At 46.3% G+C, this 16,286-nt stretch overlaps 1 protein-coding gene across 2 annotated transcripts in view; it reads left to right on the plus strand.

Annotated features, from left to right (window-relative positions):
- Positions 1 to 16,286, plus strand: part of igl (IQ calmodulin-binding domain containing protein igloo) — a 190,448-nt gene that overhangs the window by 87,360 nt on the left and 86,802 nt on the right. The window contains exons 1-2 of one of the 2 annotated variants that reach the window (XM_089549837.1): positions 695 to 813; positions 9,738 to 9,825. The exons of the other annotated variant lie outside the window; for it this stretch is intronic. Coding sequence (XP_089405963.1) covers positions 9,768 to 9,825 — 58 coding nt within the window. The 5' untranslated portion in view covers positions 695 to 813; positions 9,738 to 9,767. Of the gene's footprint in view, positions 1 to 694; positions 814 to 9,737; positions 9,826 to 16,286 lie in introns of those variants that run through there. 2 annotated transcript variants of the gene reach the window in all.

Consider the following 16,286-nt stretch of genomic DNA (forward strand, 5'->3'; position numbering starts at 1 on the left):
AAATAGTCCACCCCCCACGAACGAAATGCAGAGCCAGTAGTGACGCCTGCCATTTGCAAACATGCGCAAGGCGGCATACTGCGCGAGAACTGAGCATAGTTTGCTGAAATAAAATTTACAACACTCGTGAACAACAACAGTGAAAATTTACAACACTCGAGAGGGCTGAAGCAATTTCAACCTTTACCGCTTCGACCATATCCAATGAATGAAACTGAAGCAAGATCAAAATCTGCCTTTCGACCTTCCTCCTTTCACTTCTTGGTCAAATATTTTGACATTTCATTTAAAGCTGTCTGACGTTCTCAAAACAAGTGAGTAAAAGAGTAAAATCTCAAGGCGTTTATTCAGCGCCTTTCCACGAGCAAAGCTAATTAAGAAACGCCTCGAGGCCACTTTCACACAAACATCTTCACGACAAGCCTCACTCCCTCAATTTCTAGATAACATTGTCTCGAAGGCCAGGTCAGAAAAGAGGGAGGGTTTGTTAGCAACCCCTAAGAAATGACTTTCCACCACTTTTCTTTTTCGCGCGTTCATTCTCTTTACTTTTTTTTTTTTTTTGCGTCGAGAAAGAACGCCACGAGAAAGCAAAGCCAGGAGCGGGGACCCATTCAAGCGGCTGAAAAGCAGTCACTGCGCATGCGCGAGGTGTGTCGATCGAAACTCCATTTCGGAGCGACTGCAGCGCCACTGTGACCAAAGTGAAACTTGGCTGCGCGGCCCGTCTCCCGCGATTACTCGCGTGTCGTCTGCAACTGCGAGCAGCGCGACTTCGCAAGCACCGGAGCGACGCCCACTCTTTCCCACCAGGTGAGCACCGCAGCTACGCAAATCGTCCGCGACGGAAGAAAAAAAAAAGTCGCTAAAATATAGCTGTTTTCTCCTTCCCTCTCAATCTCACCACGCTTATAACGTCGCGTCAGAAGCAGCTGCCACTTTTCGTTAAGTGAGGAAATCAGTCAAAAACTTTCAAGACCGAGGTTTATTTATTATTAACGCTAAGGAAATGTAGTCCAGATTACGAGGTAAAGTAGCGCAAATAAAAACAACAAGAACGTAACTTTTTTTCTCTAATTCATGTGGTGTCGCGTCATTTTTAACATGTTATGTATCAGAGAGTGTCTTGTCGTTTTTTTGTGCTGTTTCGTTCTCGTACGGAGAGAGTATAAAACTTATAAATAATTGACTCCAGGGAATCTCCTGTTCATTTTCTTAAGTTTTTACGGAGTATCTTTTTACATTTAATAGTGCATAACTAAAGTAAGATCCTCGTATTTACGGAGGAATAAGCGAAATGCATCGAGGTATTAGATTTTGAGATTCATAATTTATATACTTTCGTTTGTGATCAAGTGGTCTGAGACGTCCAGAAAAGTGCCTTATCATGTGATGGGTGGGAAAGTGCGTTTGCCTAGCGAATTTCTTCTTTTTTTTTTCCTTTGTTTCATCTTTTTCTTCTTATATGTACACACTATTTTTGTACCTTGCAGTCGCCTGATAGACGAAGTAAACGAACATCACGAAAGAAATATTCACCAACCCCAAAATGTCCAAAGATTGATGTCAGCTTTTTAAAATGTCAATTGTCAAGCGGGATAACGAAATAAATTTCCACAAATGATAAGCGATGGGAACCGCGGACGTGAGTTGCAGAACTAAGTGTGTCACCTTGAATGATGGCAAAGATAAAACTTCTACAGCGGCCTAAAGCAAAGCTAAAAGTCTCTCCTACTTATTTTAGAGGACAAAGGAATAACTTGCGAGTATACGTGTGCGTTCAGACAAGTTTGCGCATTCAAAAATATAAACCATTCTTCTCATGCGTTTACCGATGTTCAGTTAAGGTGCATAAACTACTTGCTTTTCTGTTTCCCTGAGCATTACATTACCAAAAAAAGGAAGTGATCTGGGAAGGACAAATGTGTATGCGCTCAGGATAGCCCCGCTGTTGTTCTTTATGTTCCGGCTACTTTAGTTGTGGCTTGTTAGGCATTGATGGACGTGGATTAAAAACTATGCTCCAGAAACGCACTTTCAAGCTTACCTGCTTAAACCGCACCAAAAGGGAAATAAAGGACACTACCACTTAGTGAGGAGAAGGAATTTTGCACTCAGCAGAGCCGACAAAAGGAAGGACATAAAAAATAATCACGTGATTTAGCGCCCATGAAGATGCACCTTAAGGTGTGTGATAATTTAAATTATGTTGTTTCGATAAATGCTGAATGAACTGAGGCGAAGTAAGTAATAATAAAAGGAACAGTGAATTAATTCTGCAAGATCAGATGAAGTTGGCCGCTGCCGCAACGGTCAGACGTGGATGCTGAACTCGCGTTTCAGTTTACTTTTCCGGGAAATGAACACACAAAAAAGGAACTTTTTCAAAATAATGTGGAACAAAACATAGGTATGTATTAAGGCGAATAGGTCGTTTTATCCAATCTCGAACTGCACCTAAGCTACGGCGATGAAATGCATGGACACAGTTAAACTTGACGTAAAACAGCTCACAGAACGTGAGAGAGAAAATGCTTTGCAAAATCACCTGAGATATAAAGCACATTGAAATGTGATGTGTCGAACCCTATTGACATTCAAGCTGGTTTACCCTGTTCGATGCTAATTTTGGATATGCATGCGCAAATAGGCAGTATTTTATCTTATTTCTTCAGCAGTGAACAATTGAACTATCCACTTAAAGTCACAGAAACATTTCTTACAGCGTTGTTCAGCTTAATGTTATAGATTTTTATTTATTTGTAGCTCTAAATCCATTAGGTCATGTTCTTCACTACTGTCGCGAGGCGATCTGACATCAACTGCAGTAAGAGTAGCAGTTCATAATTGTAAATGAATATCAGAGTTTGAATGGAACTAAACATTGCAGAGGGCTTTTTTGGGGAAACCTAGAAGTGTGGCTTGCCTGTTCAGTAGCACGCAGTTACGCTATGATCAAGCAGCCGTATCCGAAGCAAGACAACGACGTCATCGAAGCGAGCGGAAGGGGCAGAGAAGTCTCGAACCTACCGAAAGCTAACGAATACGCTTCCGGTCTGTTTTGTATCCCTGGAATCGGGGAGTTGGTACAATTTATTTATAGTTTTACAGGTGTATATAGTTGTAACTTCAGTTCAGCGTTTAGTTGTGTTAACTTAGGCCTACACCTCGTAGTCGCTCAAGTTACGCGGCTTGAAGCCATTGTGACAGAAACTACATACACAAGTCTGCTGCGCAAAAACAATACTAACGGAAAGTATTTTGCCAGTGTATACAAAGGTAACGCTCACAAACAGGCTTATTTATACATTCGACAGTATGGTTAAATTTAAAAACAAAGGGAGCTCGAAAGACGCGGTGGGGGGGACAGGGCATATAATAAAATAGGGTTTCGAGAGAACAGTGAAGAACCAATGTTTGTGCTTCATTATTCAGTAACCGATAATCATCTATTACCCTGTCTAGAGGAAGCAGAGCTCGCCAATCCAATTAAGACGAGATGAACGACGACCTAAAGAGTAGTTTTACCGCATTCAATGCGCCCTGGTTTGTGGAAGCCTAACAGAATAATGCGCCAAGAAACTGCTGGTGACATCGGTTAATTAAAAACTAGAGGCCGATACGGCCTAAAATTTATGGCCTGCATTCATAAACTGTTTTGCTTCCTTTGTCATGCAATGCTCTGAACAAAGAAGCATTAGTGCGCGTATGCTCACTAGGAGGGTAACCCAAGCAATCGGATTGGAAGAATATGTAGAGTGCCGAAGAAAGATTTTTCTGCGTCGTCTTTAGATCGTTAAGCATTATCCTTCCGCTTGTTTTCAGGGTTATTATTTATACAAGAAAAGCACTGAATTTCTCTGGGAGGATTTAAAATTGATAAATACCAAGGTTGACAGGCTTCAAAATGAGCACCTAGAATTTAAATATACCATGCCAAACGTCGAAGACTCCGTCGAATTTCCTTCACTGCATGTATCTATTCCTAACGCTGCCGGGGGACACTCGTAGACATTCGATCACTCGCAATTAAAAAAATCTTAATTCGCTGAGAATAGCGTGACCATCCGGTTCTCGTTAAGCTCTTAAAGGGTCCAAAAAAGGGGTGTCTGAGGTTGGCAAAAAAATACTTGCATTACGTAGAGCATAGGCCACTGAACGTTCATGCCGCGTACAATACATCAAAAGCGAGTAGATAATTTATAATACATTTTCAAAAACTGCTGCTCCCGAGCCTCGCGGCGACCAGCGGCGGTGAACTTCCGCCCGAATCTGTAATCATTACGTCACTTTAGTACTCTTTACGTCACCAGCGCAGGGCTATCATTGGTTCGCGGTGCCAACGTGAAATCGCACATTTAACAAACTAAAAGCTCTAGATATACTTCACATTCTTACTCTTTGCGGAACCATTTCGCATTTCAACAAGGAGAGTTGTCGTTTATATGCATGTTTACGCGGTTATTGCGTGTTGGGTGTCAGAAATTAGTACTGCACTTCCGGTTTGCAATGTTTTCGTCTGCTCGTACCGCTTGTGTCACTCCGCCGGCGCCGCCGTCGAACCGAATCGAGAATCGAGGTACGATTTGGAGTCACCGCACTACTGATTTCTGTCGCGACCTCCGTCGCATGCGCAATCAAAATGGACCGGCCGTGCTGTGTCGTTGGTTGCAAAGCCAAGATGTTGCCCTTCGGCACTGTCTGCCGAAAGATGGAAGTGAGCGAGCTGTCGCCGTCGTCAGGATTCAGCGCCGGATTTCTGAACGGCGTGTCCTTAAAAACCTGGCAGACGCGCCGCACCGATCATCGCTTGTGAACTGCCGCCCCACTACAAGCGGGGACACACGGAGCGGTGAGCATCGCTGTGCCGCTCTACCCAAGCTCCGCTCACAACCGGTGTCGCACTTCGCCGCCGTGCAGCAATGCCTGAGCGCTGCTTGGGATGGTGTACAAATATCACAAGGCAAGATCGCCTTGTTATCAGAAATACTGCTCGAGCAGCGACAAAGCATGCCTGCTTATGTTGCGAGCTTTCGGCAACGGCACCCCTCGCGGGCGCTCCGGGCGACGAGCTCTGCTGCTGCCTGGCTGCCGTGGTCGTCGCTAGGTCTATTGCCTCTTTGGCATCGAAGCCGCAGCGGCCGGCGCTTCGGAAGTCGCATGAGCTATAATAAAAGGCTTACTCTACACATCGCTTTGCAGTCAAAAGCATCATCTCACAATAAAGTAATAGTATGGTCACTTTCCGCGACTCTTTCAGCAGCGCAGCGAGCGGGCGCCAGGCGAGCCGTATCCCACGTCGGGCCAGCGGCAGCTGCGAGACGGTTGTGGCAAGAAATTTGCTCGTATCACAGTCGTTACCTTTACCAGCAGCTCAGTATTGGCCAGCGATCCTCAAAAATGACACATTTTTCACATTTCTTATCCCAGGGTTTATTATTTACGTCAAGAACACACTTCAGCTCGTTTTTATGACGCCGGCAGACGGGATCCAAGCTGGCCGGCCGGCCGGCATGCTCGGCGTACCTCACGTTCGCACAAGAAAATACAAAACAGCCATGATACCAGACAGGATGCTTCCTAGATTCGAGCAATGACAGTATGCCTGTGCAAAAGTGGATCTTTCGGCAACAACACCGCCTGCGGCAACGCCGCGCGACGAACTGCGCGCTGGTCCCAGGCTGCCCTAGTCGTCGCTAGGCCTAGCTGGTTTCGGATCGAAGCCACAGCTGACGGCGCTTCGGAGGTCGCCTACGCTATAATAAAAGGCCTATTCTTCACATCGCTTTACTGCGAACTTGTCCCATTATAAAAAGATATGTTCGATTTTCACGACGCCTTCAGCAACGGAACTAGAAGACGGCAGGCGAACCGCACCTAGTAGCAGCAGCACCAAAGCGGCTGTGGCCCGTGGGATGAAATTTGCTTGTATCGCAGTCATCACTTTTACCAGTAACTCGATATTGGCCAACGATAGTCAGAAATTATGCATTTTTGACATGCATCTATCCAAGGGCTTGCTATGGACGAGAACAAACAATACTAGCGCGTTTTTCAGTCGCCGGCGGCCGGCATCAAGGCTGGCAGGCCGGCCTGGCGTGGCTCGGCCCCGAGCGCCATGAGGAGCGTGCTGTACGGCATCACGACGCTGCCGCTCTCCGCGCTCGTATTGGCTCCCGCTTCCCGTCGTTGCGTTTTCCACGCGCGGCTCGTCGTTGACATCCAGCATGTTGGACGCAGGCGACGAGCTGCGATCGGTCGTTACGACGTCGTTCACAACGGCGCGCCGCAGCGAATCGCACACACTTTTCGCACATATGTCCCCGCCTTAAGGCTCAAATCCCATTTCGGCACTCATCCGCAAAAGTCGTTCCTTCAGCTCGGGGTCCACAGTACGACAGAAGCCGCAGCGACGCTTGCGAGACACAGGTGAACACAGCAGACAGCGGGAAAGCGAGCGAGCGCGTCAACCGGAAGTAAACAAACCGATCTCGTCGATGACGTATTTGTGGGCGGAGCATGGTCCCGGTCTGTAATCTTTATTTTTTTATGGTTCGCTCCGGTGTACGAGTTGAGAGGGAAAAGGCTGGTGGTCATTTTTAATAGCCATTATCTCTGGTTCCACACAAGGTAGATCAAAAATTTTTGCGGTAGGATGATGGATTGTTCAGTGTCTATCAATACTTCGACTTCTCTTTGCCTATTAACAATTACGCTCACAGTAACGGCGTACGTAAGTTTAACGTATCTAGCTACGTGAGTAGCGATCAAGAACGATCGCTCGCATGAGGCTTGTGTGCCCCTCTTTCCTTAGTTGAAGGGAAACTAATTGCCCATTTACTTTCTAAAGACCTTACAAGCCTCAACAGCTTGCTGATGGGTTCACCACGGATTGCGGCTCAATAAACGCTGGAGCTGAAATTTCGACACAATACATGCAGCAACTCGCGCACGACCTCGTGGTATTTGGGAAGGGAAAACCATGGCTACAGGCTCCTAAGCCTTCTCCCTCTACGCAGCAGGTATTGTGTGCACCGCCCCGTCCGTATGCGAACAGCGACGTGCTATGCCACAGAAGCCGTCATCACACCTTAAAAAATTGGCAGTGGCTTAGCTCTGGTTACAACTGGAGGATTGCGAAAGCAACGAGGAGAGAAAGATGGAGGCGATGGAGAGCGCGCGGCAGCGGCCCCGGCACGCTAGTTATGCGCCGCTACAGCGCATGCGCGACTGGCAAGCGCGACGGCGGCACCTCTGAGTCACCCGCGCAGCGACGGCGACGCGCCAGCTGTTCGCCGTGTGACGTCACTGCTCCTCGCGCATGCGCAGTATGTCCTTGCCTCAGCCCCGCGAAATGGCTCGGCGACTCGCGTAGTTTCGCTTTCGCAACGAAAGTCTTATTTCTTAATTGTTGGCGGGCTGCCCTGAAAAATCTGGTATAAACCTGGCACAATGGCTCAGACAGCGGAGCACGAGATGAAAACCGACAGGTAACGACATACAGACAGACGGAAGTCGGACGGATGGGCGGACGAATAGAAGGGCGGACGGACGGACGGACCTAATTTTTTCTTCGTTGTTAAACATAATGCGCTTGAAACGATAACAAGGAAACAGCATTCTCGGGTGACTCCGCATTTTGCTGGTATATTCCAGTGTCGTGCGAACATCAAAAAGTGCCACAACGTGCCCGCAATAAAACACGTCTGAAGCTGCTCAACTCTTAACACGAATACGCCTATATGGGAGTTAAAAAGGAGTGCGCTAGAGGCCAACTTACTCCCTTTTTACTCCTTTCTGTTCAGAGTGTGTGCCGTCGGTAATGAAAGCTTGCCTTCACTCTCATGACCCAGTGCTGTCCGCAAACACATTAAATGATCTGTACCACTCCAGTACCACCTGGCTGAGTCTCAAATAACATGTGGTCGATTCTCCAACTTTGCCACCGCCCTACAAGCGCCTGGTGAATACACGCATTGCGTGACACCTTCAGTCAAGCAACCACTGCTTCAGACTTGTTTCGGTGGCTGCGAGAGATCTAATGGGGGCTACATGACGTAAGCAGACATTCGGCGTGACGTCAGAGTGGCGACAGGAGGGAGCAGTTAGCTTACTCTGGCAGATACGAGTTCAGGCACGACAGAAGAGACCCCCTTGTTGAATATTAGAATGGCTTCCATTTGCGGCAAGGACATTAACAGAGAAATGAAGCATTGCTCGTTCTTCTCCATTATGGGGCCCCTGTCAAGCTGTTTCTACAGCTTTTAGCCCCGGTTCTTTCTTTGTAAAAATAAAAATAATGAATGAAAAAGAAAGTTGATATGATAATGTTGCGCATCTTTATGTTCGCTATGGGCTTGCAGATGAAAATAGCCGACGGTTATGTTCCTATTGAGCGGATACCAACAAAGACTTAACGTTGCTTCAATTCAACGTTGCTCAAAGAACTAGCCCTTAACGTCCAGGGACTTACACAGTGTGAGGTTATCAGCATTAGCATCCCACCAAATGGCCTCCGTGTGGTTGCCAGGTGCAGCTGACATGGCGAACTTTCCCTTGAGGTCGCAGCGAATTATTCATTTATTTAAAGTAGCTGGCGTAATGATGTCTTTTTGTGTCGATCACATGTGTTAACCCTTGACAAGTCGGGGCCAGGTCAATACTGGGGTATAGTGAACACCGTTCGCATAACAATACACGCTAAAGGAAGGGAGGAATAAAAATGTGTTTGAAGAACACGTTGTCCGGTATTAAGAAGCCACGATTTTCTTCCAGCAGATGAAGATCAGCGTCTCTAGGCCACCTTCGTTGCTTTTTACTCTACATTTAAACACCTTTTCCACGAGCAGACATCGTATTTAATGCGGTTTCCCCGCCGCAGTGGCTCAGTGTAACATTAGGGTACTCGGCTGCTGAGCCGGAGGATGAGGGTTGGATGTTTGCCGAGGCGGTCGCATTTCGATGAAGGCGGATTGTTACAGGCCCGTATACTTTGTGATGTCAGTCTACTTCAGAGCCTTAGGTGGTAGGAATAAATCCGTAGCCCTCCACTACGGTGTCCCTCATATCTCATGTCGCTTTGAGGCATTAAACCCTGTACACCATACCATACCTTTAATGTGGCCGCTTGTGTTTTGAACGTTCGAGCGAGACATAGCGTCATCAAAGGTGTTACTGTATAATAGCGTCATCTGCCAAGTGATCTTCCCTCCTGATGGGTGGTCTTCCGGTCGTGCTTACAGTGGTAGCGCTATCCTCTCGGTTCGTCTTGATCGTCTTGGTCGTGCTGGAATATCTATAGCACTATCGGCCGCAGGTTAAATGGACGCACACAAGCTAACAGAATGAAAATGACGCGTATCGTTACTTACGCAATGCGTGTAGCTCACGAAAGCGTCGGTGGCGCCGGCAAGTTATTTTTTTTTTCTGCTTCGCTTCGCCAATATATTCTGCTCTGGACTACGACCCAATGGTCTATAACCTTTCTATGGCGGGCAGTAAATGAGCGGGATTTACTGCAGTGTCTCTTTCAGGACGGAGCGGCGAAGCGTACTTTTGCGGGCAAACAGTCGTGCCTCCATTTCCGCTCGCGCTTTCATTCGTCGTGTTGTGTGCTGTGCGGGAAAGCATGCTCGACTTCCCCGAGAAAAAAAAAAAAGTGAGAAAGAGGCAAGAAGGGTCGAGAAATATATAAAAAAAAGACCGAGAAGCTGCAGTGACTTGATTTTTGTGCGCAGGAGGGTTGCGCATTCTCTTCTGCCCCGGCCATGTTGATAATCCCAGTGCTGGCGCAGGAAATTCTCCGTCCATTGAGCGCCATGTCAGGTGAGGAAGCAAAGCTTCAGCACACGCGCCACGCCTGCACACACGCTTTCGCCGCAGCGCACGCCTCCTGCCTTACCCATAGGTCCGCGCATAAATAAACACGTTGGAAGAGCCACGATTAGACACGCATATGGGGCCGCTCACTCGCTGCCGATCGATTGCACCGTTTGCATTGTGCGAGCACGTCACCTACGGCATTCATTTCGCGTGCGTCGTGATAGAAGCTCGTGGTCACGAAACCTTACCATTCCGTGAAGGGACTTGCCAGTGCAGCACGATGAATGAGCTGCTAGCCTTCCCTATCTTACGCGCGTTGCCTCGCTGCAGCCACCGTGCCGGAAGGTATACAACAGCTGTTGTATACCTTAGCCAACTAGCCCAACGAAGGGTTTAGCTGGGTTAGTAGGTGGCCCCACATTATAGGAACAATAACTAACGCAAGGCATAGACAAGAGGAACAAGGAAACTATCCAAGCAAGCTCTTATCTAATCGTTATCGAATCCGCTATTATATACCTGGTGCTATTCAATGAACGGGAAGATTCGTAAGGCTTTTTCTCACGAGGAGAAACGGTGTCTAGCTTATGTTTTGTTTGAGTAATGTTGTGTTTATCTGCATGATTCAGTTGTGTTTTATTTATGTCAATTGGAAATTACAAATGTTTAAGGGAAAGTAGGGGTCGACGAAAAATAAGTGGGGATGACAAAACTGCATTTGATTTGAAAAGCAGCAGTGCATTGAAACTACGGCGTCCCTCATAGCCTGAGTCGCTTTGGGAAGTTAAACCCAAACCAAACTTGCTCGCATGCAGTAGAATAAGCAAACGAGTAAATTTTGTTGAAAACATATATGCACTAATTCTAAGGCTGCACCAAGTAGAAGTGAAAGTGAAAGCATCCTAACCTGTCTAATGCATGAATAAAACTGCGGAGGTAAAATAGCATGTGAACGAACTAAGTGAAAAATATTTCTTTTCCGCCTAAGAACCGTTAGTGAACTCAAGTCGTAAATAAACTCGCAAGCATCATAGTTTTGGTTTATGCCTGACCTATTCGGCCTGAAGTATCAGGAATTGCCTGTTGGACCTGACCTATTGGGACTGACGTATTGGGCCTGACATGAAAACATAGCAGTCAATGCAGCGTAAAGTGTTAAGCATTGAGTCACTGGAATCCAGGGTAATCATCACGTCTGTCTAGAATGACTGGGGATCGCTTATTGTAATAAAGCTGCGGAAAAAGGCTGATGCTTTGCTATTGTGGTTGACAGCTTTGAAAGGGACCTGTGAGAACAAATTGAGGGTGGTCTGTAATAATAGCTTACATCATTCTAACGACACATGCACCATTTTAGCGGAAAACGGAGTTTATGAAAGCCACAAAGCCCAAGAAATGAAGTACAGGTTTCGACATAATGGGCAGACTTCGCCAGTAAACTATGATGCATCGGCACAGTTCTTAAGACACAGATCACAGACGCCAGGTTAAACTGGCATTCAATTTAAAATGGTGATCACGGACTCCTTATTCGCTGTTGACGTCATGAGCCTCAATAGAACGCGGCAAATTCTTTAAATTCAAATCTTTTCGCCCATAAATACGCCTCTTGCTGTCAGACATACATCAATATAGCCAAAAGGAGCAATAAAATCAATTTTTATTACCATAAACAATTGTACGGTGCGGTACCCAGGGTTCTTAGACAAGAGAGTGCGTGAGTGTAAATGGGTAGCGAAAGAAATAGCAACCCAAAAGCAAATTAAGGCAGTCAGCATATAGTGCTTGATGCCGTATGACGTCTCATTTAAGGACTCCGACTGTCACTCATTTTACTATTTCAATCTACGAAGTAACTTCTCATTGGATGTTTTTCGTTAAATTAGGTTGTATGCATCGTCCGTTCCTTCGTTATTACTACTTAGTATCCATGAATAGGGGGCTATAGCTTTCTCAGATGCCGTTCTACTTTACTTCTCACATTGAATAAAAAAGGAAAAGGACACAACAAGACCACCATAACCAGCGCAAGTCTATTAAGGTTGCAAAAGTGGCGCAGGAGAAGCGAAAACTGCGCGCAGTAAAATGGCAGGTATTCGAAGGCTTAGTCAACGACAAAAGAAAGACAGCACAATTTAAAGCTAGCTTTTGGTTTATGAAAAAACAAACACTTCAAAGTACAAAAATGTTCGCTCAAAGACTTTTTTCATTTGCATATTAACATTAATATAGAAAAGGAATATCTGCACAGAAAGGGTAGGGTCACTGCTCTGACAGGCAATATGGAAGGAGATCAATAAATGGAAGCAAGGCTGACAAAGCCCTCGAATGCGTGGTGCGGGCAGGAATAGCCAAGTTTCGTCGTCAGTTCGGCGAAGAGGGAGCACGGGTGACCTATCGGCGTGGTTGCTGGGGCCTAGACACGCGCACCGACGAAGGATAACGACCCTTACAATGGACGACAAGTCAGCGGGCAATCAAATACGTCCTGCTGATCGATCGCGGTGCCGACTCCAGCAGCGTGATGAAGGGCGCGCTGATTGATTGGGTCCGAAGTCACTGCAGACGGAGGCTTCATGAAACCGGTGGCTAACTTTTCTTTTGACCAAGGAGTGGTGCTCCCGTAAACTTTAACTGCTTTTCAGCTGTGCCAACTAACAAGTGGTTTTAGAGGGAGCTATTGGATGTACTCCTAGCAACGAATGAAGCGCTGACAAAACAACTCAAATACGAACTGCAAAATGAGCAGGTATTAGCCTTGGAAAGCTCAATATTAGCGCAAGTTAATTTTATTTGAAAGGCTCGAGGACTGTTTTTTAGAACGTTAATCACGCTTGTATTTCCTCTCCAAGAGGTAACAAGTTTGCATTTTCGTGCTGGCATTTCAGTTCTCTTGTTCGCGTTTCATTTCTTGCTGACAGTATGTGAACCTTATACTGTACAAATTATCCGCATCCATGTGCCAAGGAAGGGGAGGGGGGAGGGGGGGTTCTCTTTTTCTCAGGGCGAAGATGTGACAGTGATAGCCTTACCGTTACTCTCTCCCTTCCCCTTTCCCATTCCGCCGCCATCCCATGAAAGCTACTCCTCAAAGACCCATACTGGCTATTTCAACCTGAATACCATGGCTTCTCAAGGCATATCCTCCAAAGCGCTCCTAGATTACCCACCCGGATCAAACCCTCTAATGCCAGGAGGTCGACATGGGAGTTTTACGGCCAAAAATACTACGACAAAGTGTGCCGCCGCGGTGGCTCAGTGGTTATGGCGCTCGGCTGCTGACCCGAAAGACGTGAGTTCGATCGCGGCTCGGCGGTCGCTCTTAAATGAGGCGAAACGCTAGAGGACCGCGTGTTATGCGATGTCAGTGCACGTTAAAGAACCCCAGGTGGTCGAAATTTCCAGAGCCCTTCACTACGGCGTCCCTCATAGCCTGAGTCGTTTTGGGATGTTAAACCCCAGTAAACCATATCATATACCAAACTTCGAGAAAGCCTACGCCATTTACCTCGAGAAGCGCTTCCTGCAACACTGAAGCTGTAGCAGTCAAAGTTCTTTGATACTACCGGTTGCGAAATTTCGCATTAGGACCAATGCGTCGAAGTCCGACTCTCAGAATGGGCAAGAAATTGGAAGTTAGGAGATTGTCGCTCCACCTGTGGCATTCATATGAACTGTCCAAAGCTGTTCAACGTGTACAGGTTGCGAAGAACGAAAAATTACTTGCCGTCGCCAACAGCTCATTCCTCAGTTTATAGGCGGCGCCACAATCTTCTAAACTTTAGGAACTGGCTGCAGGCTGGGGTAGGTTTTTGGTTTGGAGTTTTTTGATTGGTTGCACGCGCCGCGTTGGCACAGTGGCTTTGGCGTTCGGCTGCTGATCCCACGGTCGCGGGTTCGATACCAGCCGCGGGTGACCTTATTTCGATGCAGGCGCAATAATAAAACGCCCGTGTGTTAACTGTGCGATGTCAGCTCACGTACCTCAAAGAACCCCGCGTGATCCAAAATAATCTCGAGCGGGCCATTACGGTGTCCATTATAGAAAATGTGCCGCTTCGATACGACAAGCCCAGCAGCAATCTAGAACTCTAGATCGGTTGTAGTAAGGGAGTCTGACTGTAATATTTCAGAGAGCATTCGCGATTGCAGTTAAGAGCGCATCATAAACACCTAGAATGTGAGTGCATCGTAGCGCTTCCTCAATGGGCGTTGGGAAACAAGAGAAAAAGGAACTTCACCCGGTAGACGCGGGAGGCGATAGGCTATATATAAACGGTCGACCGCCCGTGATGGCGACGCCTACACTTCGGGATAGGAGGACGCTGACAAGTCGGAAGTGCATCCTAGGAAGGGGAGATACGTTCGGTGAACGACATCGGTGACGGTGAGAACAAAGAAGATGCCAGTCATGGCAGTGACATCCTCGCCATCGTTGATGGGTGAAAGCAGTAAAGATGTGTGGTGCGAATCGTTCGTAGAATGAGTTCCCGACGTATAACTACGCCGTAGTTATGCTATGGTTGTCTCTTAGTTGTGCCGGTGTGACCGTAAGCACCCAGACTTTCGTTTTACACGCTCCCATACGGCAGGCATTAAAATAAATTGTAAATTTTTGTTAACTGTAAATTGTTAATAAATTATAACTGTGCAGTTAGACACGAACTTAGGCAATCATCGGCCTATCCTCTTCTTGCCGATTTTTTTTAATGGCAGGAGTAATGTAAGCAAAGTAAACACAGGGAAAACCTGAGCTCGCATTATCACCAAAGTATTGTTAGGTTTTTAAAAATAACGCTATCGGCTCGAGATTTTTTCGCGACCCCGCGCTATTTAAAGCAACCGTTAGGTTACGAAACTGAACGAATGTAAATTAAGGTGACGTTTCGTAACGCACGCCTAAAGGATTATTTCGCCGAAAAGGCATGGCTGTTGAACGATGTGCATGCTCTTTTCTACACGCAGCGGAGTCTTGAGCCATTTTTGGCGAGATTTCTGTAGACTTACGCAGGGTAACCCCATTCAAGTAGGAAAGACCAACTCTGTACGCTTCAGTTATTTTTTCCGCTTCTTAAAGCTCGAAACCCCGAAATAATTTTCATAAACTTACACGTTATAAAACCGCCAAGCTGCTCACGATGCGTTTATTTATTTACCATTTTTTGATGTCATAGCTATTTCCCCTCGACTGTTCACTCGACGCTTGGAACCGATGAAATCTCTCCACTTAACGTCTTAATTGCGACTTCTTTTTTTTTTCTCAAAGTGACAACTGTATGAGGGGCTTTCTGCTCTTCAAACGGTTTTGGCGTCGTAATATGTCGTAACCGAAAACACATTCGTTCAAATGCCACTCAATGAGAACGGTCTTTTTGTGGACGTGAGTGAGCCTCAACGTACTATCGGCATGAAAAGTACTTAAATAAGCCACGGAAGTAGATTAGAAGTTTGTTTTTGAAATCTCGTATAACAATAATGGTTTACTGTGTTAGTAGATGGTAAAAATGTACGGCAGACCACGCCTGGTGCAATTGTCATGTTCTGACGGTAGATTGAAGGTGTACTTTAATTATACTTTAAATACATTTTCGTGGTCCACATACTTATTCTGCCGGTAATACAGTATAACACGATATCAAACGATATATAACGGAGCAAATCTAATAAATTTTTTGACGGTGCGATAGTCGCTCACTCTAAAAAAAAGATCATGACGCAGAAAAGATGAGCTGAGCAGCTGAATAGGCGTATGTATTCCATTCAAGCTTCTTTCAAGAATAAACTTAAAGTACTCTAATTTGAGTAAGTTAAGCCTGACCAGATCACCCAAAATTCGGGTCGCATTGCGCATATCGTGCGATAAGTCGGCGCTCCTCGGCACGTGCCATCTTTGCGCGTACCATTCAGGTGAGCCTGAGAGTTGGACACGGGAGTATTTACAAGGAAACGCAGGACGACATACCTGCTCAGCTTTCTATATCAACTCTTCGCAGCATGGAAAGGCTTTAAGTCCGAGAGGTTTTTACAAGTTCCACCTTTCCTAATGGGGATATTGGTACAGCTGGGCTCCCGGCCAAGCATAGAGGCCCGTTGGAAAGGTGTGCGTGTTCGTCCGCTGGCGTTGTCGGCATTTCCGTGACACAGTAAAATGAGGCAAAATTTATTTTATTTAATGCCTTGCGCGACAAGTTCTCACTCACTGTGGCCTCCGAGCTCCGCAGGTAATTTTTGTGTCTGCTCTTGTAGAGCTTAATAAAGGATATTCTTGTGTTCATTTATTTTATTTATGTATATTTCTCAAAATTGCATTAGGGTCCAACTGGACATTATATGGGGGGGGGGGGCGCTACAGAGGAAAAAGAAAGCATGATCATAGAAAACGACAAGCCAAAAGAAAGATGCGCAGCATTGTTTTTTGTTAGATGGGGGGGGGGGATGCAAAAGATAAACGCATCTAGACAAGG

This window comes from Amblyomma mixtum, chromosome 6 (genome assembly GCF_055824585.1).
Source record: "Amblyomma mixtum isolate Tamu chromosome 6, ASM5582458v1, whole genome shotgun sequence".
Taxonomy (NCBI): domain Eukaryota; kingdom Metazoa; phylum Arthropoda; class Arachnida; order Ixodida; family Ixodidae; genus Amblyomma; species Amblyomma mixtum.